This window comes from Cotesia glomerata, linkage group LG5, assembly GCF_020080835.1.
Source record: "Cotesia glomerata isolate CgM1 linkage group LG5, MPM_Cglom_v2.3, whole genome shotgun sequence".
Taxonomy (NCBI): domain Eukaryota; kingdom Metazoa; phylum Arthropoda; class Insecta; order Hymenoptera; family Braconidae; genus Cotesia; species Cotesia glomerata.
This window is the reverse complement of record NC_058162.1, coordinates 11,789,555-11,816,768: the sequence shown is the minus strand read 5'-3', so window position 1 is coordinate 11,816,768 and position 27,214 is coordinate 11,789,555. Positions and strand designations below refer to the sequence as shown.

Here is a 27,214-nt window from a genome sequence, read left to right as displayed (position 1 = left end):
TCACTAGCCCAATTTCATGAGTCTTAAGAGCCTTAAGAGCTCTTTAGAGCGGTTGATAGTTGATTTTCAAACGTGTTTTTCTCATGTATGTAATAAAATTTCGAAAAAAACGCTTCGCTCTTCGATAGATAATTAAATTATCTATCGAAGAGCGAAGCGCTTTTTTGGAAAATTTTCATTTATTTATGCATAAAATGCGTTTTAAGATTCAATTTGTTGTACAAGTATGACAGAGATACTTTTGTTTGTCCAATAGAGGGCGAGAGAGAGAAAAAATGTAAACCCTTCTTAAGCAAAGATACTTACATATCAAAATTGATAGTATTTTTTATTCCTTTATTTGAATCTATTTATTTGTTACAAATTACAATTATAAAATTTTAAAGGTATGTGAAGTTTATTTTCTGGATAATTACTTTACCGGTTAGTTGACCATATAACTTATCGGAAAATAACCGAACAATTGTTTACTAAGAATTACAACATAAGTTAACGTTGAATTAAATTATTTGCAGTTGAGGGAGTGAGGTATTTGACACCGAGTTTATGTACAGTTATCGACCTTTAGATGTCATCGTTGCCTATAAGACGTTAACTTACACGTCTTCGAAAACTTTGTTGAACCAGGCGATAAGGCAGGAATTAAATTTCTGAGGATGTTTCTTAAAAGACATAATAAAGGAGATGGTAGATTGTAGAAGTAGGAGCTAAAAATATTTGTGGTTTGTTACAAAAGTTTTTTTATTACGTTTTTTTTTTTTGTGATTGGTGAATTAAGGTTTAAGAACCCGGCTGAGTCTTTAGGACTTGGGGCAGGTGGGTCGTCAAAAATTTCTCTTCAAACAAGCTCTTGAGTTGACAAATACACGTATACGCAAAGCACTTGGTATTCAATTGAAGTAATTTTTTTTTTTTTTATCATTCTGTTTTTAACATTCTGTTTTGTTGAATATTTCGTTTTTTCTAAATATAGATTTTTTTTATTTTCATGAAAAAAAAGTTAAGTGATATGACGAGATATTGAAAAAAATATACAAGTAACAGTTGTTTTCATCATCGTTTGGTGATGATAATTGTGACACTATGAAATCAGTTGATGATTCGGAGTAAAAATAAATATCACTGACATGGGGGAATGGACTCAAAATATTGGAAATATATCTCAACGTAAAAGCGTTGGGAATAAATATTCTTTAAAGATCATAAAAAAAATAAAACCAACTGTTACGTAAAGTGATTAAAAATCGAAGAAAAATAGTAAGTAAGGATCATGGCATCAGCATTCAGTCCAGCTGAAGTCCTTATGAATAAAGGAAAACGTGGAGCTGCTGCATACATTCGTGATCAATATTGTAATCCAATCTCAAGTGATGCTAGACAACAGCAAATAAATGAGTTATTAGATACTTTACTAAGTCCAGGGAAAGCTATTGATGATTGGGAAACTATTGATTGGTGTAAATGGCTTATGGCCGGAGGGAGGACTCCAGATGAATTTTCAAATACTGGTAAAAAATTTTAGACATAATTTTTTTTCAGATGAGCTAATAATTTTTTACTTCCCATCTATTAAATTCTTAGATGTGATTACAAGTATTGTATGCTTGACAAAACGGTGTAATAGTAAAACATTGTTTTTCTACCCACTGTATCGTCAAGCAAAGTATATCGTACCTTTAGTCACTTGCTTAATTTTACGTCATTTAAAACTCATAACATAACGTAAAAATTTAGTTTAACTATTATATCTAAAGTTAATTGCACTGTCATCAGTAATAATTAATTAATTATTTGCAGTAAGATTATATGATAATGCAACTACCTGTGGATTGGTTTGGACTCCAAACTTTGTAGCATACAGATGTCGTACTTGCGGCATATCACCTTGTATGGCATTGTGTCAAGAGTGTTTTAAAAAAGGAAACCACTATCGCCATGATTTTAATATGTTTCTTAGTCAAGCTGGAGGTGCATGTGATTGCGGTGATACATCTGTAATGAAAGAAATAGGATTTTGTGATCGTCATGGGCCAAAAGCAGCGGTTGATAAATCTCCAGCACCATTAGATCTCATGTGTGTCGCAGAGGCAATGATGCCTCGTATGATTTTACGGCTTATACATCATCTTCGAGACAATTGCAAAGTTAGTGCTCCAGATTTCAGAGTTGCAATTCAGGATGCTGATGCTTATTTGACAATGCTCCTTGACCTTAATCATATGGGTGCTTTGATGCGTCATGTAATGACTTCAGCGTTAACAAGCCCTCAAAAATACCGAGGACTCATGGATCCTGCTAATTCTTCAGGAATGACAGAGTATGATCGATATTGTCAAGAAAGTCATGGTATATATCAAGATGCAATTAAATCTCTACCAAATCCAGAACCGCCTGATGAATATAAAGATTGTCCTTCTCTTCAAGAAGACTTAGTGCATACAACTTTTCTTGAAGAGTTGATGTTCTGGACGGTTGCTTATGAGTTTCCACAAAAGCTTGTTTGTCTTTTACTCAATATGTTGCCAGATCCTGACTATAAAGAAGCCCTCACAAGAGCGTTTGTTCTTCATTACAGTAGAATTGCAATGATGTTGGAACGCTCAAATGATCCAGATACACTTAGTAATCGAGTTGTCCATGTAAGTGTTCAATTGTTTAGCAATGAACGTTTAGCATTACGTATGGTAAATCAACTCAAATTACTACATGTTATGGTTATAAGTCTGAAGTATATGATGAGTAAAATTCTTGTCGAAAATACATTACACACGCCAAACAAAAATTTTCATTTTGTTGTCGATTGTGGTCGTCCAGTGATGAAAGAGCATTGCTATTGGCCTCTTGTATCAGATCTCAATAATGTATTATCTCACAAACCTGTAGCTGTTCAGTTTTTAAGTGATGACACACTATTAGAAATGTGGTTTGATTTTTTATCTATGTTCCAAGGTATGAATGTTAATCAACGTGAAATGGGTGCTCACGTGGAATTTGAACCAACTACATATTATGCTGCTTTTAGCGCTGAACTTGAAGCCAGTGCTTATCCAATGTGGGCTTTAGTTTCACATCTTCGTGGCCCTGAGAGTATATCTGTAAGTCGACGTGCTTTATCATTTTGTCTTACAGCACTTCAAGATTGGTTGGACGCTATTGGTTTTACGAGTCCTGATGTTTGTGATGCATTACATGTATCGTTTCATATTCCTTTGCATCGTTACTTTGCAGTTTTCATGTGTGAAGTTGTACGACAACAAGGAGTAACCCTTCAAGAACTTTTACCACCAACAGATATGCTTCATCTACTGATGATGCATCCATTACGAGTTCAAGTAGCTTTATATGAAATTCTCAACGGTCTTTGGGTTCGTAATGGGCTACAGATTAAAGGCCAAGCAATGACATATATTCAATGTAACTTTTGTAACTCAATGGTTGATGCTGATCTTTACCTATTACAAATTTGTGCAATGAAGCTTCAGCCTGATATTTTCTTAAATACAGTTATTGATAAATTTCATATCAAAGAATGGCTTAGTTTGTTTACTGTTAGGTCACGGCAAAATATTCTTCTGATTGGTGAACATGATACGGCCATGATGGAAAGCTGTCTTATATTTTTGGCCACATTGATAAGTGTAAGAACAAATCTTGGATTGACAGATTCAGAAGTTTCTCATTTAGAAATGGTAACTTTGTTGTGCATGGGTGATAAAACACATAGCCAACTGATGGATCTTATGCCAGAACGATGTGGCACAACTCCTAATCGCGATTTCGAACCAGTCCTTGCAGAAGTTGCACAATACAAAGCCCCAAATCTTGAAGCCAGTGGTACAATGCAACAAGGCATGTATGGTCCTAAACCTAAAGTCTGGGAGGAACTTTATGATCCTCTCTATGTTTTATTACGTGCAGTTCATCGTCGAGACTACCAAGTGTCAATGGATCGTTATACAGAATATGTGAAATCTACAAAACTTAAAAGTAGTTCAACTCTTTGGCCGCCCTTTCGAAACCCAGCACCAGTATCTCCTGATTACGATGATCCAAGAATCGTACTTAAATCACGAGTCTTTCATGCTATGGTTTTTGTGATTCTGTATAAAGCTGTTAATGATCATAATATTTCAGAGCATATAGTGGCATTGTTAATATACCTTCTCGAAATGGCTGTAATCACCTCGGATATTCCGAAAAAAAGTGTAAGTTCATCAAAGCTATTTGTTAACTAGTCGATATATTATTTTTCTAACTCATAATTATATATGAAAATTTTTACTGAACACAATTTCATATTCAGTTCATAATATTGGATAAAATCACTAAAAAAAGTTATTTGTATTGAATTGAAACATAGTTTTATATTGATTTAACAATTGATATTATTGCAGGCTAATCCTCTATGCCCTTACACTGGTAGTATTTCTTGTGCTGCGAATGATGCGGATTTCAGTAATTGGTATGAAACAGATAGTTTAATAGAAAATCTAAAAACCGTAATACCGAGAGCAAAGCTTGTCCATTCATCTTCTGAATACAACCTTGAAAGTAAGAAATCATTATTAAAAATATAAAATTTATTAGCAAACTTAAAAATCTATCATTTCTTTTCAATCTTTTAATAGTCAACTCAGACTGGGAAATAACAAGCGATATTACTGAAAATTCATTGATGTTGAATGATGATTTTGATGTAGAAATTGGTGAACCTTCTGAGGTTTGGGACCTGGAGTTATTAGGTGAACCTGACAATGACCATAGAAATACAACTGCGCCTATGGATACTGGATCATTACCTGCACTACCTACTAATGAAAGTAAGTTAAGGATTTAAATGGTAAGGGATGATATTATTTTTTTTTTAAATAATAATCGATGGGTGATTTTTTTCTTGATTGAAAAAAAAAAAGAAAATTAGGAAAACGATTGACCCTGAAGGCCATCCCTGCAACTTCCCGCTAATTCCACACCTAGGCGCTTAAAATTGCACTTATGACCCTTTTAAGCTCTTCGAGCTCAAAAATACAGTTTACTTGTTATTTTGAGCCCTCCGAGCTCAAAGAGATAGCTTTCCTATGCTTTTGAGCTCTTCGAGCCCAAAAATCTTATCAAAGTTCGATAGAACACGATTTTTTTCATTTTCAAACTGCTATAACTTTTGAATGAATCGACCGATTTGCACGCGGTTAGCGGCAATTGATGTAGTTTTTTAAGCTCTATAAATGATTCTGAACAAAAAAATTGATCTGATGAAAAATTTCGGAGTTATTACAAAAAAACACTTTTTTCGATTTTTTTCGACAACGATATCTCACGAACGCATCAACCGATTCTGACGCTTTTGGTGGCGATCGATGCAGGTTTTCAAGGTTAAGAGCTGATTAGTTTTTGAGGTTGATCGGTTCAGCCAATTTGGAGATATTTGAAAAAAATGAAAAAAAAAAAAAGCATTTTTTTTTGTCACTTTTTTTGCAATTTCTCGAAATCTACTAGTCCGAATCGGTTCCAACTTACAGGAAATCTAAGTTTGGCGAAGCTCTTTCGAATGACACCAACCGCGATGAAATCGGTCAAGCCGTTCAAAAGTTACGAGAGGTTTACACACACACACACACACATACACACACACACACACACACACATACACACACACACACACACACACACACGATGGAAGCTTGTAACCGTGTCGGGAATAATAAAGCGCCGGGATTGGACGGAATCCCTAATATTGCCTTGAAAACATCTATTAAAGCAGCGCCAGCGTTATTCCTCGATGTCTACAACATCTGCTTGAAGGAAGGGATTTTTCCTCGGAAGTGGAAACAACAACGGCTGGTACTACTTCCTAAAGGAAAAAAGCCACCGGAAGAACCGTCATCTTATCGTCCACTCTGCATGTTGGATACAGCCGGTAAGATACTCGAACGTATAATCCACCAAAGGATAGAAGCAGTTGTCGATCCACTATTAGCAGACAATCAGTACGGATTTCGAAAAGGACGATCAACCCTGGACGCAATCAACCTGGTTGTCGGTATAGCCAAAGACGCAATCGCCGGTACCAGATGGAAGGGTGGAACGAAGAAATATTGTCTGGTGGCAACCCTAGACATCAAAAATGCCTTCAACTCCGCCAACTGGGATCGCATCATGCAAGCTCTTCAAGAGATGAACGTACCAGGATATCTACGAAGGATAGTCGCTAGCTACTTCACGAATAGAGTCCTTAGATATGACACGAAGAATGGTCCAAAGGAGTATGATGTTACTGGAGGCGTCCCGCAGGGTTCTGTTCTCGGTCCACTTCTCTGGAATATCATGTACAACGGATTGCTGAGACTGAAACTACCAAGAAATGTCAAACTGGTAGCGTACGCGGACGACGTAGCCGTAGTAATCGTCGCCAAGCATATTGATGAGATAAATCATATGTTCACGATCACCTTTGAGCGAATTAACCAGTGGATGGACACAGTAAACCTACAACTGGCTAAACAGAAGACCGAGGCTGTACTTATCACTAGCAGAAAAGTGGTGGAAACGATCAATTTAAACGTCGGAGACCAAGAAATCACATCCCAACCATTCATTCGATATCTGGGAGTGATGCTCGATTCCCGACTTAACTTCAAACAACAAGTTGAACACGTGACCGCCAAAGCATCAGCAGTAGTGGCTAACCTAGTACGATTGATGCCCAACATCGGTGGCCCGAAGCAGACAAGGAGGTTATTGCTATCATCAGTAGTTACATCGGTCCTCACGTATGGTATATCCATTTGGTCCGACGTACTTGAGACCCAAGAATCATGGAGGAAAGCATGTCCGGTTTACCGACTGAGCGCGCTAAGAGTAGCCAGCGCCTTCCGAACAATATCAGAGGAAGCAGTGTGCGTCATTTCTGGAACTCTGCCGCTTAGAGTCTTAGCTAAAGAAAGACGGGCCCTTTGCCATCGAAAGAGGTCAACTACACTGAGCGCTGAAGAACTAAGAACAGAAGAACGGCAGCACAGCATCTCGCGATGGCAACTTGAGTGGGACGCCGCAGCAAAAGGAAGATGGACACACCGCCTCATACCAAAGATCGACGTTTGGCTGAGCCGAAACCATGGTGAAGTCAACTATTACCTAACGCAGATGTTGTCAGGACATGGGTGCTTTCGAGAGTATCTGCACCGCTTTAAGCACGACGATTCTCCGGAGTGCCCGTCTTGTCCAGGGGTTATTGAGGACGCAAGGCACGTTTTCTTTGTGTGTCCACGTTTCGATCCTCAGCGTGAGGAGTTAGAGAGGATCCTGAACTGGAGAATCCAACCAGAGACAATAGTAGATGCAATGTTGTCGAATCAAACTGCTTGGAACGCTACAAGCACTTTTGCCACAGAAGTGCTTACAGAGCTGCGTTCCATTGAAAGAAAAAGAGCAAATGACAGAAACTAGAAGGAAGGAAAAATAACACCTTAGCCACCAGAAGGAATAGCGGTAGCTGGATCCTCCCCTCACGAAGTAATGCCTGACGGCGGTTTCCATGAGGGATTAGAGGAAAGAAGAAAAGGGGTTTAGGGTTTAGTGGGTAGGGGCGTTAGGGTCGAGTTTTAGTATGACACTGCGTCGAGTCGCCACATATCCAGGCCAAACAACTATGCCTGGAATCCGTAAGAAGGATTCCCCTAAGATAAAACACACACACACACACACAGACGTACGGGCATTATCGTGAAAATAGTCAGAAAAGCTTCTTAGGGCTTCAAAACGTCAAGATCTGTTGAAACCTCGATTTTTGCAAAACGGGGTGAAAACAATAACTTCTCGATTTTTCGAAAATCTTCGATTTTCTTAGCGGGAAGTTAAAAATTCACTTATTATTTACTCGAAACTTACGTAACATTTCTGTTGATAATCATTTAGCATTGAATGAATGGGACCTGACTATTGTACCTGCAGATGAAGTACCTAATGACAACATTGAAGATGATGAACTACCAGCTCATCAAAGAGCATTGCCGCCAACTGTTGAAGAATCTATGGCTCTTGTTCCAGATACACATTCTCCTAGTAAGTCAATCTTTCTAAGTAGATAGCTAAATTTATATAATTATATTTGTACATATTGAAATAGACTAAGAAACAATTTAAAAAAAAAAAAAAAAAAAAAAAAAAGAAACAGATTAATATAAAAATTCTCAAAATAGCTCCATTCATGAGTAAAAGTTAATTTATAATTTTTTTCTTTAGTTTTTGGCGTAGAGATTGAAATTATACTGTTGTTTCGAATACGAGTTATTTAATTATGATATTAAATAAAATTTATCTACATCTCGATTAAAAAACTAAAAGATAATTAATTAACGAATATTTTACTCAAGCAATTAGTGGGTCCTATGAAAATTTCAGAAAACTTTTCATTGCTTTACAATTAAAATTAGTCATATTTTTACGGTTTTATAACGGGTGTGGCCGATGGTGCTTTTTTCAAATTTTGACTTGCTTTTAGCAGCATTATGAGAAAGTTGATATTACCTAACCATGTAACCAATAAACATTGAATAACTGAGATTAAAAATATTGAGATTAATTACTGAGATTAATATTATATTTTATTTGCTTCCAACAGGAGTTTTGTCAATGACCGAACCGTTAAGATTTTCTCGTATGCCGCAACGTGGAACGTCTAACCCAACAGCAAGCAATGAAGTAGATCTTTTGCAAGTTTTGTTTCCGCGACTTGGTGCTGCTGGTGTTAGCACGACTGAGATTGTACCTTCAACATCCCATTGTCACCAACGGATTGTGAACAGAGAATCTCAGGCAAGTGTTTCTTTAAATTGAACATGTATTTGCTACTGAAAAACTATTATTAAATTCGATTGGGTGATCTGATGATATGTATAGCACGCCGTTTTACTATTTAATAGAAGGAAAAAAATGATTTTAAAATTAATAACTAAAAGGAAAAATGCACATTTTATGTTAAAACATAATCAAAATATAATAGATTAATTTTATGTTTATACTTAAATTTTTTAAGGAACAATTATTATGTAGGGTCATAATAATATATCAAAGAATTAAAATTCTGAGTTGAGCTGATGACAAAATAGTATATTACATACCTAGGCCAGTAAAATAAGAAAAGTCTCAGATCACATGTAATTGTTGGCCGAGGCGAAGCCGAGGTTGACAAACATGTGATCTGAGGCTTTCTTATTTACTGGCCAAGGTGTGTATACTATTTTTCTGCTCGACGTAGCCGGAATGTGGCAACTTTGTTTAGCGCAGCGGCCAGAAAGTTGCCACTTTCCGGCCGGAGGGCAGAAAAGAATATTTTTATTATGTGTCATGATAATTAAAAATAAGAGTTTAATACTTATGTGAGGACAAAATTTTAACTAACAATTTTTTTTATGTCGTGAAATAAATTAAATTGGCTTCTGTAGATTTATATTTTTGGAGTAATTATTTATAACATTTTAATTTCTTTCAATCTAAAATTTAATGCATATAAGAATTAAAATTATGTACATAATAGAAATTCGGAATTAAAATTATGTACATAATGAAAATTCAGAATTAAAATTATGTACATAATAGTAATTCAGAATTAAAATGATGTAGATAATAGAAATTCGGAATTAAAATTATGTACATAATAATAATTCATAATTAAAGTTGTGTACATAATAATAATTCAGAATTAAAATTATGTACATAATAGTAATTCAGAATTAAAATTATGTACATAATAAAAATGTTATAATTAAAATTATGTACATAATAGAAATTCGGAATTAAAATTATGTACATAATAATAATTCAGAATTAAAATTATGTACATAATAGTAATTCAGAATTACAATTATGTACATACAGTGCGCGTCATTGATTCATACCGGTTAAAAATTTTATGGCAAAATAGAAAAATCAAAATTTCGACATCTGTAAATAAAGAAATCAATAAAAGGAAAATCTTTATAAGCATCAATTTAAACAAAATTTAAAAAATAATTTACTCAAAATAAATAACTCAAAATATCAATCACAATTAAAATAGAAATTAAAAATATTAGTGATTAAAACAATTACACACTTTACAAAATAAATGATAGTAAATTTATAATATTGAAAAAAACAGACAACAATAAAATTGGATAATTTAAAAATTTATTAAACATAAACATAGACATTGAATAAAATAAAATTAACTGACAAGGAGACGGCAAGGGTGTGGGGTTCTCAAATCAAACGGAGGTTTCGCGTGTAGTTAGCACTCAGTGAGTGTATTCATACACTCAAACCCTAGAGCGCACTACTTAGCCATTGCCGAGAAAAAAATTCCTAAAGTTTGAAAAAAAAAAAATTTTTTTTTGGTATTAAAATTTAACAAATCGTTATAAACAATTTCTATTGAACTTTTATACATTATTGAATCGTGAATTTAATAATTTTTAACTTTTTAACCCGTCAGCACTCACGTTATAAGCATTTTGCTCACGCTCGATTTAAAACAATGAAAACTTTTTCTTTTCAAATGGAAAGGGTAGATGAAATTTTTTCTACCTTCGAGTAATTTTACCTATTTTCAAATTATGAACTTTTGAAATGCTTTAATATTATATATATTTTATAAAAAAAATATTTTTCCCATGCGCCTCGGAAATTGTGAGCATTCTTCTCATCACGAGATTATAGGTGTAACAAAAAAAAATTTACTTTCGGTAACGTTCGGGCTAGTTCGTGTATCTTCGTAACTGTATAGCTGCCCGGCCGCATGCAGATTAAACGTGAGCAAATCTCTCATCACGAGAGTAAATATTACCGAAAAGTTCACGTGAGTGCTGACGGGTTAACGATTAGAACTTATAAAAGACGGAGGAATGTAAATATAATAAATACAAAAGCCACAGTTCTTTTAAACATTTTTTATAAAATAATATATTAAACACAATGAATATTCATGATAAAATGTTTATAGAATTGGCAATTTTTTCAATCATTCATCTTTAGGAATACACAAACCTGGATGATATTTATCATAAAAACAAGAAAAACACAAATTATGTTGACAACTTGCATAACAAATAAATGCAGCTTTTTTACAGGAGCACAGTGTTTTTAGAATTTCTTCTGAAAAACAAACTTCGTTTACGTTCATAAATATTTCTCGGTGTTCAGATAATTTTGACGCATACTAGGCTATTTGATCATTTTTAAAAAAATTGGAGAAGAGAGCTGATGATGAACAATTGATTGAATTTTAATACAATCTTCACGAGAGTTGATTTTCCGATTTTCTTCAATTAATTGCGAACAATTTTGTATTTTTTTAATTAAATTTTTGACTTGTCTGTAAAAGTAAACATCGCACGGTTGTATTACACCGTTGTATTACAGATACAAGTTGTATTACACGGTTGTATTACAGATACATTTCGACCCAGGGTTCAGGAGCAGGTTGATGAGTACATGAAAATATATTAAAATGTTGTCGTCACATCGTCAAAATCCGGAAAACTCACTATGTTTTCATATTATAATTTTCTCACGAAATGCCTAAAATCTTACGTAGGCAAAGAAAAATTTCTTCTTCTCATCGATTCTTGGGGAGGACAAACGAGGCTCGAAATGTATGATGAAATTTTTCAAGATGATGAGAAAATGTCTACTTGTACTGTTCAAGTAATACCTCCAAAGAGTACTCCACTAATACAACCGTGCGATGTTTACTTTTACAGACAAGTCAAAAATTTAATTAAAAAAATACAAAATTGTTCGCAATTAATTGAAGAAAATCGGAAAATCAACTCTCGTGAAGATTGTATTAAAATTCAATCAATTGTTCATCATCAGCTCTCTTCTCCAATTTTTTTAAAAATGATCAAATAGCCTGGTATGCGTCAAAATTATCTGAACACCGAGAAATATTTATGAACGTAAACGAAGTTTGTTTTTCAGAAGAAATTCTAAAAACACTGTGCTCCTGTAAAAAATCTGCATTTATTTGTTATGCAAGTTGTCAACGAAATTTGTGTTTTTCTTGTTTTTATGATAAATATCATCCAGATTTGTGTATTTCTAAAGATGAATGATTGAAAAAATTACTAATTCTATAAACATTTTATCATAAATATTCATTGTGTTTAATATATTATTTTATAAAAAATGTTCAGAAGAACTGTGGCTTTTGTATTTATTATATTTACATTCATCCGTCTTTTATAAGTTCTAATCGTTAAAAAGTTAAAAATTATTAAATTCACGATTCAATAATGTATAAAAGTTCAATAGAAATCGTTTATAACGATTTGTTAAATTTTAATACCAAAAAAAAATTTTTTTTTTTTCAAACTTTAGGAATTTTTTTCTCGGCAATGGCTAAGTAGTGCTCTCTAGGGTTTGAGTGTATGAATACACTCACTGAGTGCTAACTACACGCGAAACCTCCGTTTGATTTGAGAACCCCACACTCTTGCCGTCTCTTTGTGAATTCAGAGAATTCAATAAAAAAACATTTGAATATTTATATTTATAAAAATATTGACAATTATTAATATACGAATTCTTAAACAATAGACATCTATAAATATAGATTAGCAAATTTATAAACCCGTAATTTTAGACATCTGTAAATTTTGATTTACATAAATTTATTAATTAAAATAAAAATACAATTAAATATATAATTGCTTGCAATTTACGAGCTAATAAAAAATTAAAACAAAACTTTTATGATGCTCGGAAGCACTAGACTACAACCCTTGGATGTTTACGGAGCCGGTTCTCCAGGAGATCACGGATCAGGCAGCGGCGGGATTCCCCACGCTTCAAAAAATAACCTAGACAATTTTTTAATAGCGAGTGTCGGGTTTATCAGTGTTAGCTACTCATGGAGGTTTACGGAGTCGGTTTTTCTAGGAGGTTGCGGATTAAGCAGCGGCGGAATTCCCCGCGATCCAAAAAATAACCTAGACATTTTCAAAATTGCGTATTTATTTCTTCAGACTGACGTTGTATATGTTCCCTAAAATTTTGCATTCTGTTATAATTTTATTTTTAATATTATTTTTTTTAATATTTGATTACAATTTTTTCTTACGTCGTGAACGCTTGTTTTTGACTGTCAACAAAGAATTTTATAAAATAAAGCAGAAACAGAAAAATAAAATAACCATTTGAAAAATTGACATGTGTATGAAGATTCAAAACTGTAAATAAATTTTTATATTTAATTAAAAAATATCTAGGTTATTTTTTGCAGTACAAAGAATTTATCCGCTGCCTGATCTGCAATTTCCTGGAGGACGAAAAACCTCCATAAGTAGCTAACTCTGATAAACACGACATTCACTATTTAAAAATTACCTAGGTTATTTTTTGAAGCGCAGGGAATCTCGCCGTTGTCTAATCCGAGACCTCCTGGAGAACCGACTCCGTAAACCTCCATGAGTAGCTAACTCTGATAAACACGACACTCGCTATTTAAAAAATTGGCTAGGTTATTTTTTGGAGCGCGGAGAATTTCGCCGCTGCCTGATCCGTGATCTCCTGGAGAACCGGCTCCGTAAACATCCAAGGGTTGTAGTCTAGTGCTCTCGAGCATTATAGAAGTTTTGTTTTAATTTTTTATTAACTCATAAACTGCAAGCAATTATATATTTAATTGTATTTTTGTTTTAATTTATGAATTTATATAAATCAAAATTTACAGATGTCTAAAATTACGGGTTTCTAAATTTGCTAGTCTATATTTATAGATGTCTATTGTTTGAGAATTCGCATATTAATAACTGTCAATATTTTTATAAATATAAATATTCAAATGTCTTTTTACTGACTTGTCTGAATTCAGTTCATTTTATTTTATACAATTTCTATATTTATACTTGATAAATTTTCAAATTATCTAATTATGTTGATGTCTTTTTTTTTTAATCTTAAATTTACTTTTATTTATTTTATAAAGTGAGTAATTCTTTTAATTGCTAATATTTTTAATTTCTATTCAAATCGTGATTGATATTTTGAGTTATTTATTTTGAGTAAATTATTTTTTCAATTTTGTTTAAATTGATGCTTATAAAGATTTTCCTTTTGTTGATTTCTTTATTTACAGATGTCGAAATTTTTATTTTTCTATTTTACCATAAAATTTTCAACCGGTACGAATCAATGACGCGCACTATAATAAAAATGTTACAATTAAAATTATGTACATAATAGTAATTCAGAATTAAAATGATGTACATCATAGAAATGTTTGAATTAACATTATGTATTGAGATAATATTAATTGCTTAATATCATTATATTACAAGATCATTTTTATGTATTATTATTATTATTTAATTTATTTTTAGGATAATAAATTTAAATTAAATTTATGTTACTAGATAATTAAAATTCGTTATCGGTATAATTAATTATGGTGGGACATAATAAAAATTGTCTGAATTTTAATTATGTAGTGTCATAAATTTTTTTGAAATATTCATTATGATTTCACTTTTTACTAAATTCTGTGAATTTTTATTATGATCAACCATAATAAAAATTTTGCAAAGATTTTTAAACTGTTTTAAATAAAATTAATCCATTTTTTTATGCAGATACATCATTTTAATACTTTTTATTATGCTATTGATAATGAAAAAAATATATTTTATCTTTAAACATAATTGAATTGTATTCATTATAATTATGTCACAAGATAATAAAAATGTTTTTATTTTTTATAAAGAATAATTTCTAATCATTATAATTATATTGTTACATAATTATAATTCGTGTTTTTTAGTACCTCTCCCTATGCATAAGCATTTAATTTTATATCGGGACATAAAATAATTATATTTTTATTATGTCAGTACATAAAAAGAATTCACTGAAAAAATTTGTTTTCAAATTAAAAATAAATTTCTTTTTTTTATGTTCTGCAATAATATTACCTGATTAAATAGTAAAACGGCGTGCCATAGATATGCGAGTAATTTTCAAGAGAATAGGTATTAAACCGAAAAAAATTTTTTATATCTACGTTTATGCTACCAAATGAACTACATCTAACAAATATAAGAGAAGGGGGGAGAGAGGGATAAATGGGGAAAAACTTTCATAATCTTCGTTTAAGAACATTTCAATAAAATTAAGATCAGCAATTATTTAGATACTTTGATTGTTTGTTTTAAAAATTTGTTATATTGTATAAATATATCGATACTGCCATTTTAATACGTCTTATCCCACAAAATTTGACATATTGACTTTTTTTGAAAAATAGAATCATAATAATATTCTGCAAGTCATATTAAAAATTTAAAGGTCAAATAGTTTAATAACTATTTTTAAATAAATATTTTCATCCGTTGAACTCCATTTAATCAATGTTGAAAATGAACTGTTTTTACCGTCTGCTGTAAAATTTTCTAAATGTAGGATACGACGATTTAGAATGGCAGTAACGATATTAAGCGGTCATGCTGAATGACAAAATTTAAGAACTTGACATTATCGTCATAGTATCAGATCTTTTCTGTATTGTCAAAAGTGAAGGTTGGATATGTTTAAATAATAATCAACGCCATGCAGCAAACAAGTAGTTACCATTTGCACAGGATAGGGTACTATGCAGAGAGTACTGTTGTCTACTGACGTGATCAAACGATTGAGATTTCTCTGGATAGTACTGAGCACTTTTCGTACAGTACTTAATCGTGTGCAGACAACAAACAATTGTTTGTTACATAGCGCTTATATTATTTGGTTTTTTTTTTCTCCGTGTAATTTATTTCTGATTTATTATTTAATTTTAATCGTCGTTATACTACTCTTTATAGAGTGGACAAGTATATCAAGCAGGATTGAAGACTGGAGAGAATATAATTTCTTTGCTATTAAAACTTCATTCCCAATTATCCGGTGTTCCTGATAGTTGGAATCCAGAGGACATTGCGAACTCTAGTTTTGAAGGAGATAATAGTGCAAGCAACAATTTTTCAACGTCACAACAAGAATCGAAAATTGGTGATGGTCCATTCTTTATTGGTCAGTTACTTAAAAGAATCTCAAGGCTTGATCCAACTTTGAAACAAAACATAATAGAAACAAAAAATAAACTATGGCCTCGAAATAAAGATTGTGAAGATGCACAGCGTGCGCGAGAACATCAAGAGCGTGAAGAAAAACGAAAAAAAGCAAAAGAAAGACAGCAAAAGCTTATGGCGGATTTTGCCAATCAACAGAAGCAGTTTATGAAAAAAGCAATGGAAACTGATGAAGCAGGAGCATCTGGTATGGACTGGGACCAAAGTGAAACATCAAGTCAACTAACTAGTAAAAGGGAATATGATTGTGTTATTTGTAATAGAACAACTTCAAGTACCGATGATAAACCAATGGGTCTTGTTGTTTTAGTTCAAGCAACTAGTGTGATCGGTCACGAGAGACAGCAATCTGAAAGACTTCAATTACCAACTTCAGATGATGATACTCTTATTTCTAAGAATGGCACTAGAGGCACTAATTTTGATTATCGAGTTGATGAAATGCATAAACATTTCGATACTTTATCGTGGTTATTATCGGTTAATTTAGGTTGGGAAGGTGGAGTTCATGTGCAAACTTGTGGTCATCACCTTCACTTAGATTGCTTAAAAGCTTATAGACAATCACTAAGAAGTCAACAAAGACAACAGAGTCTGGCAGTAGATCGTGGTGAATATCTTTGCCCTCTTTGTCGTCAACTTGCCAACTCGGTGCTCCCACTTTCTCCTCAACTAGGAGAATGTTCAGCTATTGTCCGATCACGTCATTCTTCTACTTCAGCTATTCTTTCTGAATTGAATAATTTTCTAAAAGAAATTCAACGCAATCCAATATCTTCGAATTTATCTGTGGCAATGGGAAAGGCCATGGAAGAAATGACAGCCTCGACATACTTAAAGTATAAACAAAAACACTGTCAACCTAGTCACCAAAGTCTGTTTCTTTTTGTCACATCAGTTGCTAGAACCAATTTAGAAGTAGAGCTTGTTCAACGTGGTGGATCGTTGTGTTCGTCATTACAGGAGACAGTTTCATTAACGCCAAAACGAGATTGTATTGTTGCACTGTTTCACGTTTTAGCAATGCATGCAAGAGTTTTGACAAACTGGCCAGTGCATAAAACTTGGCAATATATATCAGGATTACCATCAGATTTAGCAACGCCACTTGCAATAGCTCCACATGAACGAGAAGTACCATTTCTTCTCAGAGATCCTACTGCACTTCTTATTCAATTTATTCTTCTTTTACCATTGCATATCGATCAAACATATTTTTCAAGTGTGGTAAAAGTACTTTATAATCTTCTTTATTATCAAGTTATCGTTCAAGTAAGCTTTACTTTGACTAGAAGTGAAAGAGACACAATAAGAAAACTACCTGAACGAAATTCTTCGCTGACTCCACTGACTTCTAAATCAATTCTTGATCTAGTCATGCGACACTTAGAGCATACCGACTTTTATGACGATGAACCATCTTTTCGATCAAGTAAATCAGTTGAACAAAGAATTCAAACTCTCTGTTTGCCATTTTTACGAATTGCAGCACTTTTACGTCATCATTTGTACTCTCAATCTCTTCCTGATATACGAACAACTCAAACAGAATTTGTTAGACTAGTTTATTATCTTGAATTAGTAACAGAAGGTATGGATTGGGATTGTTTTAACGCAGCTGTTGCTCTCAATTGGCAAAATGAAGACGCTAGTGTTGAAGTTCCTCGAATGTGGTGCAATCAGCTTCTTGCTTTTTATAGAAGAAGTCAAGTTGCCGCTAAAAAACTTGCAGTTGATCAGCATATATATTGGCAGCCACCAAAGTTACTGAAGCTTCCCAGGGAATACGAAAAACTTTTTACGGTAATATTGCAGTAAATAAATTATTTTATACATAAGGATCAAAGTTTAATAGAGTACTGGAAAAAGACTAAAAAATTAAATAATTGATAAATGTTACGCATAGAAACTATAAAATATGAGATTATATCTTCATGATTTCATAAAAATATTGTGCTAATTAATAGATACTTTATTTAACTAACATTATCATTGTTTTAATTTAAAACTACTTATTATAATTTTTCAATTTTTCGATAGTAAGCGCCCATATACAACACAAGTAAACTATTTTTTTTTTTTTTTTTTTTTTTTTTAACTAAAAAGTAATTGTATCTTTATCCAGCTACTCTATTGTGTCTTGGTATGCTTTACATTATCATAAAAATTTTATTTCCATGTATTTCTGTAGTATTATCACGCAAAACAGTGCTGCAGGTGTCATTTAGTACCTCCAGAAATCAGTATATGTCTCCTGTGTGGAACGATTGTTTGTCTGAAACAACTATGTTGTAAACAACAAAATATTGGAGAAGCTGTTCAGGTAAATGCACTCACATTTTTTATCAATTTTTTTTTTCTGAATAAACATAATAATTAAGTTTATATGGTTACAGCACTCAATTGATTGTGGTGGAGGTACTGGTATTTTCTTGGTAGTAACATCAACATACATAATAGTGATACGAGGACGTAGAGCTTGTTTATGGGGCTCTCTCTACCTAGACGATTTTGAAGAAGAAGATAAAGATTTAAAGTGTGTATAATAAAAATTTTTGAATTTAAAAATTATAGATATAAAATTAACGAACAATATTTTTATTTAATTATAGACGTGGTAGACCTCTATATCTTAGTCAAGAACGATATCAACTTCTCGAACAACAATGGCTTGCACACCGTTTTGATCATACAAAAAAAACATGGGTATGGCACCGTGATTCTCTGTGACAATTATTAACGAACGCAATTAGATTTCAGAATCTTACAGACGAAAGTAATCATTTTTTGTAACAATTTACCTGAGATTTCCTACTTATGACACCTTTAAAATGGATTAAAAACTACCAATAAATTATTAAATTTTTCAGAAATTGATTCATAGATAATAACAAATAAAAATTAACTTTAAGTACAATTAAAAGAACATAAATACATCTATTAGATACGTGTTAGATACTATTGCAAATAAATATACGATAGTACTATAATTAATGAACTATGATAACTAATTAAGATAAATACTTTAGTCACCAATTAATACTCATCTGGTGGTTATTATAAAGTTGATAAATTAAATAACTTGATAGGTAATTAAATAACTAACAAGCTTTTTTAGTCACTGGGAGTACAGAAAACATATTTGAAAGAATGGCATTATTTTTATTGCTTGCCATTCTGTTTATTTTTCGGCAGATAATGCCATTAATTATGACGCCTAGAACAATGATTAATACTCAAGTTTGAATAAAAAATTTTTTTATTTGAATGTATTCTCTGTAAATATGTAATTGAATATTTAGTAAATTTAAACATTGTAAAACAATAATAAAAAATAGACTATATTGAGTAATCAAAAAATAGAAGTCCTGTAAAAGATTTGTACATAAATAGTTAAAGTAATATTTTTACTTTATTTTTACTACAAATATATTTCGGTTTGTTAGGCAAAATTTTTATAACTAATTTTTATATATATATATTTCTTCTGTGCGGGTGTTTGTCACTGAACTCCTCCTAAACGGCTGGACCGATTTTAATGAAATTTTTTGTGTCTTCAGATGGATCCTAGTATGGTTTAGATTCACAATTCAGTCTATGGGAAAATTAATTATATTCAATTAATTTTTCATTTGTAAATTGTTGTTGACCTTGGAATGTCTTACATTGGATCTAGCAAACAGCGATGCGATCGCAGTATCGAATATTTCAAAATATTTTATCTTAATTTCAGTGTGACCGGATAGTAGGCGTTGTGATCAGATTCACGAAAATTTTGTGTTATGGTGGTAAAATAATTACGTCCAAATTGAAAAAATATTATATTGTAATAACGTTTTGATAATACTTTTCATCAAAACGGTCCAAACTGTAATAGCTTATTCGAATAAGTTTAAAATTTTTAAATTTAAGACGTGTGTACAGGACAACGTCTGTCGGGTCCGCTAGTATTCATATAAATGTCAGAATCATTAACTTTAAGATAATGATGGCATGGAGCTCTAGAAAAAAGTGCTGGAGATCGATGGACATAGGTCAACGTTTATTTTTCTTTTTTAATTAAAATATTACTATAATCAACGAAAATTAAATCTCAGAAAAAAATCATTTAGAATTTGAAAAATATTACTTTCGATAGGAAAAAAAACCGGTGAAGATTTCGAAAATTTTAAGCGCGTAAAGTAGATAGAATAAACATTGATGTAGCTACATCTCAATAATTACTCCTATAATTCACATAATTTTTTTTTCGAGATATTAGAATCATGCAATTGAAAAAAAAAAAAGTGCGATAAAAAATAAATAGCAATAATTTTACAAAACTAAATCGATTATTAATAAAAAAAAATGTCTAAAAGTTAATATTTCAATATTCTAATCACTATATTAACATTATTTATTACTATATTTGTGGTCCATTTAAATAATTATGAAGATTATACCTTTTTTGGCAGTACATAAATTCTTTCTTCATTGTGATAAAGCTTGATGATTAATTAATGATTTTAAAATCATGTATTTGACATGAATAAAATTGCAGCTAAATTTTTGAAGAAATAATGTTGTTTAGGATTATTAGTAAATAAAGATCTTGAAGAATTTTATTTTCTATTAAAAAGAAGCCTACTACTTTTTATGTAGACAGTTACGTTTGATATTTGAATGATTGAAGGTAAAATGCTTTACGAATTTCAACTATTAAAAAAAAAAAGCATGGTTATAGAGAAAATAAATCTATTTGAACTTAACTTTTTTATCTGATGTTTTAGGTCATTTAAACTCGGATAGTAAGTTCAACATTAAATTTGAGTGCAATCTTGTCTTGAATTGAGCCTAAGCAAGAGTGAAAGAATTCGTCCGACGAGGCACGGGTCTATCATACACTGTATCCGTGCTCGTACCCCGTGCGCATGAAATATCTGCACGGGTGTAGTTTATGCATAGACCCGTGCCCCATGCCTCATCGGACGAATTCTCACTTCCTACTATTAATTGGCAAACTTACTTGAATTAAAAAAATAAAGTTTTTGAAAAGATATTTAGCACTGCCCAGTTTAAAAATCATTTAGTTAATAGTATGTATAGCAATAGCCTGCTACAGAGGCTCCAAATAAAAGTTTCAGTTATGATTGAATCGTAAAAAATGAATTATATATGACCATTTATGGTACATATTAAGGAATACAGGAAGAATATATGTGATCACATATGAAGATGTCAGGTTTTCTAGTAGTAATGTTAGTGATATATGATTATATAATATGACCATGTTTCAGCCTGTGCCGAGTATTTTCAAATGTTTATCATTTCTATGGTTAATCAAATTATATTTAGCTCTTCATGTATTAATAGGAATGATCAGAGTTTATACATCGTAAATTTTTTTTTTTCTCTAAATTCAACCAAATTGTCCAGTATTAGTTGTTACAAGCGTCGTAGTTTATTTTAATGATTAAGTTGTAGGAAAATTAGGTTTCTGGACTGGAAGAGGTTAAAAAAAACGTTAAAATTCGAATTTTCAAGCACTTCAAGCTTAAAAACAGCAAAGAGTTCTTAGGATGTTTAGCAGGATCAACTGTGTTTCGAACTTTTTTTTTTATTTGAAAAATTTCACTTTTTTTTTTTTATTGCATTCGGTTTAATTTAATAGCAGAACCGTTTCAAATTACAATTTTTTAATTGATTAACTAAAAGTTATACTTTTGTAGAGCTAATTATCGCATGTATATCATCACTCTGAAACATTTACATACTTACTGTTTTTTTATTGTTCTAGTAATTTTTATAAAAATAACGAATGTAAATACGTAAGTAGTGATCTTTCTAATTTATGATGTTTATAACACAATTGCTGTAGATTCAGAGTTGAAGTTTTATACAAAAATATGCTTTGTGCTTTATCTAGACTGAGCTCGTAATCTGGCTAATGGATTTTCAAAGCAAAGCACTGATAATGGATATTTAATGCAGAGTTTAACTATATTATAAGGATACAGAATTTTTTCCAAAAATACAGATTATTAATTTAATTTAGACTTAATTCATAAAAATATTCAATAAAGAATTAAAAAAAAAATTATAAACTATCTTTAAGATTTTATTATATTTTTTTTTGTGTTTTTGAAAATTTGATAATACAATTATGTATGCATTAAAAAGTTTTTGTCTTTAATACATAACAGTTATAAAAACAGAGGAACATGCGTCCAAAAGTTCAGTATGCAAATGAAAAAGGATGTATTTGTGAAAGCGTCAATCTAATTATTGTATGTATTCAATATCTTATATAAAGTACATTCAATTCAAGTAAATTTAGATAATTCAAGTGCTTTATGTTAAATTATTTTTTTTCATTATTTTTGTCTTTTTCTTTATCTTTATTTTGCTGTATGGAACTAACGGCTTGACGTACAGCTTCTGATTGCGGATCAACACCAGGAAGACTTTCTAAAACTGTCTGCAAAAATGTAGGATCAGACATAACAGCAGCATAGTCATCTTCAACTTCCATGGCTTCTTCTTTTTTAGGCTCAAAGTCTTCTACAAAAATAAAAACAATATTTTTCATCTTAAGGTATAGTTAAAATTAAATTAAAATTTAATAAATTTTTAGATGAGTAAATTTATTTTAGATACAAATACGCAAAGAGTATATGTCTATGATTCGCGGATAGTTGATATCTCAAAGTATAACTTATTAGAGGAAAGGCTTAAAAATGACTAAATCTGTAAAATTTTACTAGTTGAAAAAGTAAAACACGTTAATTTTATCCAACTGATTAATTTAGCATAATTATCCAGTTACGTGGAATCAGGCTTAAACAATACTTTTGTCATTGGAGTGGAGAAATTCTTTTGCCATTAATATGATACAAAGTGGGAGGCTAAATCAACTAATTAAACAATGATTTAGCCATTTCACATATATCAGCTAGTAGTTGAACTGATTGAATGGATAATTTGCTTTTTTTTTATAATTTAAAAACACAAAGTTGAAAAATTGAAAGATATGAAGAAAACTCAATTTTTTTACACAATTTTTAAATCGCTGCAACGGAAAAAAATTACCGTAGAAAATACAAAAACGGATACTTCAAATTTCTAGTTTTCGATTCTTGAGTCAAGGAGTCTTCCAGTAATAGTTTCATAGTTACTATAAATAAACCATAAAATGATTTACAAAATTTTTTCTTTTCTTTTAAAGGTTTATGGAATTTTATGAATTTTTTTTAGTAATTTTATCGTAAAGCTTTCTTAGATATTCTAATCTTCTTCAATTTTGTTGAGTTTTAAACGTTACACAATAGTTTTTTATTAAGTTATCGTCGTTTGAAAAATGCTTTCCTGTTTAATAGTAAAAATGTTATTTAATTTGACTTCCACGTGAGAAGATTAGTTTTATAAGCGAACTTAAGACAGAAAAAAAATCGAAAATTTTACCAAAAATTAAATTAAAAATTGAATAACGTAAAAAAGTAAGAAGAACAAAAGTAAGAACACTTTAAAAACTGAAAATTGTGTACTTACGTTGATCTTGCATAGACATTTGCATTGCGAAAGCAATCTGTTCTTCTTCGGACATTCGAGCGAAATCTGGAACTTGGCTAGAAGTGGGATTAGTCTCTGGTACGCTCGATACTTCCTCAGTACCCTCGAGTGACATAGCTAAAGCCCGTTTAAGCATAGCTTCTTCATTTGGAGTTTCTGTAACTATTTCCGGTTTAACTTCAGTTTCTGCAACTTGAGCATGACGAGCTTCTTCTTCTTGGCGTTGTCGTTGTTCTTCCATAGAAACTCGCAATGCCTATACATATTTAATTCAATATTAATAATTATTTACTTTTAAATATATTAATTAAATTACATAAAAATAAAATCATACCAATGCTAGTTCTGGATCTTCATTAGGATCTACGCCAAATTCGAAAGCATTTCCACTTATTCCCGGACCACCCATACCATCTTCCCCTTGAATTATTGGAGAGGATATTAAAGCGTCTGATAGATGTGGACCAGGAGGCACGGTTACAAGATGACTTCCAGTACCATCTTTACCATTTAAAGCATTTATAAATGATGTCAATACATCATTATTAACAGCTTCTTCACCGAAACTGACAATATCAACGTTGACTTTTTCTTTCTTTAAGCGCTTTGCTAATTTGACAAGCTCTTTTTCGTCGAATAGAATCGGGCTCCCGACAAAGGCTACGATTCTCATCTTATGATTTTTCCCTTGGCGGTGCTTGAGCGCCAACTGTAAAAGAAAACCAAAGATCTATTCAATTTCTTATTTATAACAAATATATTACTGATGATAAAGTATATAAATCAACACTAGGTTGTTATGTTTAATTTTTTAAGTAAATAATTTAGGTTCAAATAAATTATTTCAATAAAATCAACTTAAAGATAGTTGGTAATTGATTTCATTTTTGATTTTAATACATTTTCATAGTACTTACATGAGCGATCCTGATCCCAGTAATTATGTTGAGATTGCCATTAGGTTGAACCTGATGTAGTTTTGACAAAATTCGTCCTACGTCACTTGTTAAAGTAGCAAGTACTTCTACACTATAAGAATTATTATACACCGATTAAAAAAAAACGTTCAGTCTTTTTTTTTTATAAATTTAAGTAGTTTAACAAATACATACTTAGCAAGCGTAATCAACCCAACATTATTTTCTGGATTTGAGCGAGTTTTTGAATGACATACTAAATTGACAGCGTCTTGTTGAGCTTGAAGTCTTGTTGGCAAGAAATCTCCATTTCTCATATAGTCGCTGTTGTCGACACTAGTAAATTGAATTAAATATTAATAATTACATTTATATAAGTTTGAATATAATTAGTTTATATTCTTTATTATAAAATACAGAATTGAAAATTTTTCTCGTCAATCGAAAAAATTAGATGTTAATAAGTTTATAAAGTTTAGCAACATTTGACTAACAATAGAAGCTACAACCTGGGAAATTCATGTCACGATGAAATTCGGTAAACAAATAGTTAATTCTTTAGGATGTTAACCTCTGAATAAAAAATAAAGCAAACCTTTTAAATTAGATTTCAACTGGTGGATTCGTATCAAAGACATCATACAAAATAATTAAAAAAAAAACTCCCTATTTTTGAAAATTTGCCATTTTTATAACGAAAATTTAAAAATACTCCAAACGATTATGTTAAAAAAAATGCCAGAATAACTTTTATTACTGAATATATGCCTGATTATGTGTCGTCACTTAAGAATGATCCCGAAGTTAACAGACGTATAACTATTTTCGTGTTTGATCTTTAATGAAGAACAAATGATGGAAAAAAAAAAGAAAAAATACCCATAAGGTAAAAGCCCCGATAGATGATCACGTACCAGTATATGATCATCTATTGGGGCTTTTACCTTACATGTAGAAAATTTATTAAACTTTATGAGCTACTTTTATAGATATTTTTTAAAATTTAATGTCTGAGAAAAAAAACATTATTAGATATTGTCATCACTTCATAGCAAATTTCTCTAAATTAGCGTATTTAATAACCAATGTCTTAAAATAATTCTAATATTTTATTAATAAATATTAATTTATCACGTCATAGTATACAATTGATTGTAGAAGAAAACTTTTTCAAAAATTATCAGATAGATGAACAATAAAAAACTTACCATATCATCGTACTCTCGAGAACCATTTTTAGTTCTTGATTATTATTGATACCATATAAAACTTCAACACGAGAATGAGAACATGACTCGACTAACTTTTGACAAAGGAAGAAGGGGTATGTTTACTCCTACGTAACATGACTAGCGCCATGTGACAATTTAAAGAACTAAACAGCCTTCTGTAAATAGCTATTTCTAAACTCAAAATTATTTTATGATATTAAGAAATTTGGTTAAGGAGAAAAAATGACAAATTAACCATTCGTCACTCGGCTCTCTTAAATTGGCGGGGGAAGATCAATTTTTTTCAATTTTTTTTTGCTAAATCGTTTGTTCGTCGTTTGTTCGTGATTTTTCGATTAAATTTATTGTTTGTTCGTTGTTCGTTTTTTTATAAATAATTTTCAAAATTTCAACCTGAACCTGGCTCTTAATGTTATGATATTTGCCTTTTGAATTTTTTTTTCTATCAATCCTAAATAGATATTGTTTGTTCGATTAAAAAAAACGTTTGTTCGATCGTATTTTTTTTTATAATCAATTTTTTAATATAATTACACCCACGCAACTGCATGTTTAAAAGAAATCCTACTGCGCATGCGCGAACTTCTGATCAATTGCGCGGTCTATTTAAACATAGTTTCACATAATAATAATAATAATAATAATAATAATAATAATAATAATAATAATAATAATGGTCCTTTTCGGATGAGGACCATTTATCAGGTGGGAGGAGCACACCGGACCCGATAAATGATGATGACACTGGCGCTTTAAGGACTAACTTTAAGTGGACGGAGGAACTGCGAGTCGATCTCTTGGCGTGTTACCAGCGCAGCGATCCGGGGATGATCGGTTACATAGCCCGGATGCACACTCTTTGGAGTGACATGCATCCAGAGCTAGCACATTTTACGCCGAAACACCTGCGTAACTATGCCGCTCATCTCCGGCGTAACAGACGATCGCTTGTGCCGGATAGAAGGCAGTCTAATAGACTTTCCTTTCCGGCGCAATTACACCAAGAGCGACGCCGTTCCTCCTTGGATAACAACAATCCCTTTATAGGACGGCAAGTAAGTATATCTAAAAAGATAACTTACTCCCAACAACAACTTGACAACGTCAATGAAGATCTCCTTACACAGATCCAGGAGGATTCCACTCTGCTCGCTGTGAACCAGGTTGTGTATGGTGCAGCAGTTTCGGCTTTTCCGAGAGAGAGACATCGTCTCTCAATCGAGGCAAGGTTGAGACAGCGCATCGCACAACTTGGCGACAAAATTGACAGATCCCGGAAACATGTCTCTCGCATCCAATGTGTGATTGAGTTCGAAACAACCCAACGAGCATACACGCCCCGAGTACGTCGCATTGCTGCTGAACTTCGGTGGCGTCATCACACATTGAATAAAAGTACTCTTCTTGTCATCAA

At 31.7% G+C, this 27,214-nt stretch overlaps 2 protein-coding genes across 2 annotated transcripts; one reads left to right on the top strand and one right to left on the bottom strand.

Annotated features, from left to right (window-relative positions):
- Positions 1-288: 288 nt before the first annotated feature.
- Positions 289-18,976, top strand: LOC123264606 (E3 ubiquitin-protein ligase Ubr3). The gene is made up of 13 exons (XM_044727955.1): positions 289-386; positions 516-700; positions 779-899; positions 1,001-1,508; positions 1,798-4,205; positions 4,395-4,551; positions 4,629-4,820; positions 7,915-8,061; positions 8,621-8,814; positions 15,837-17,906; positions 18,295-18,426; positions 18,500-18,639; positions 18,716-18,976. The coding sequence occupies exons 4-13, from the start codon at positions 1,271-1,273 to the stop codon at positions 18,831-18,833; spliced, it is 5,796 nt and encodes a 1,931-aa protein (XP_044583890.1). The 5' UTR covers positions 289-386; positions 516-700; positions 779-899; positions 1,001-1,270; the 3' UTR covers positions 18,834-18,976.
- Positions 18,977-22,316: 3,340 nt separating this feature from the next.
- On the bottom strand, positions 22,317-25,906 carry LOC123264638 (26S proteasome non-ATPase regulatory subunit 4). The gene is made up of 6 exons (XM_044728039.1): positions 25,777-25,906; positions 24,764-24,904; positions 24,569-24,680; positions 23,986-24,360; positions 23,631-23,907; positions 22,317-22,643 (listed from the first exon to the last, which is right to left on the bottom strand). The coding sequence occupies exons 1-6, from the start codon at positions 25,800-25,802 to the stop codon at positions 22,444-22,446; spliced, it is 1,131 nt and encodes a 376-aa protein (XP_044583974.1). The 5' UTR covers positions 25,803-25,906; the 3' UTR covers positions 22,317-22,443.
- Between the last annotated feature and the right edge of the window lie 1,308 nt (positions 25,907-27,214).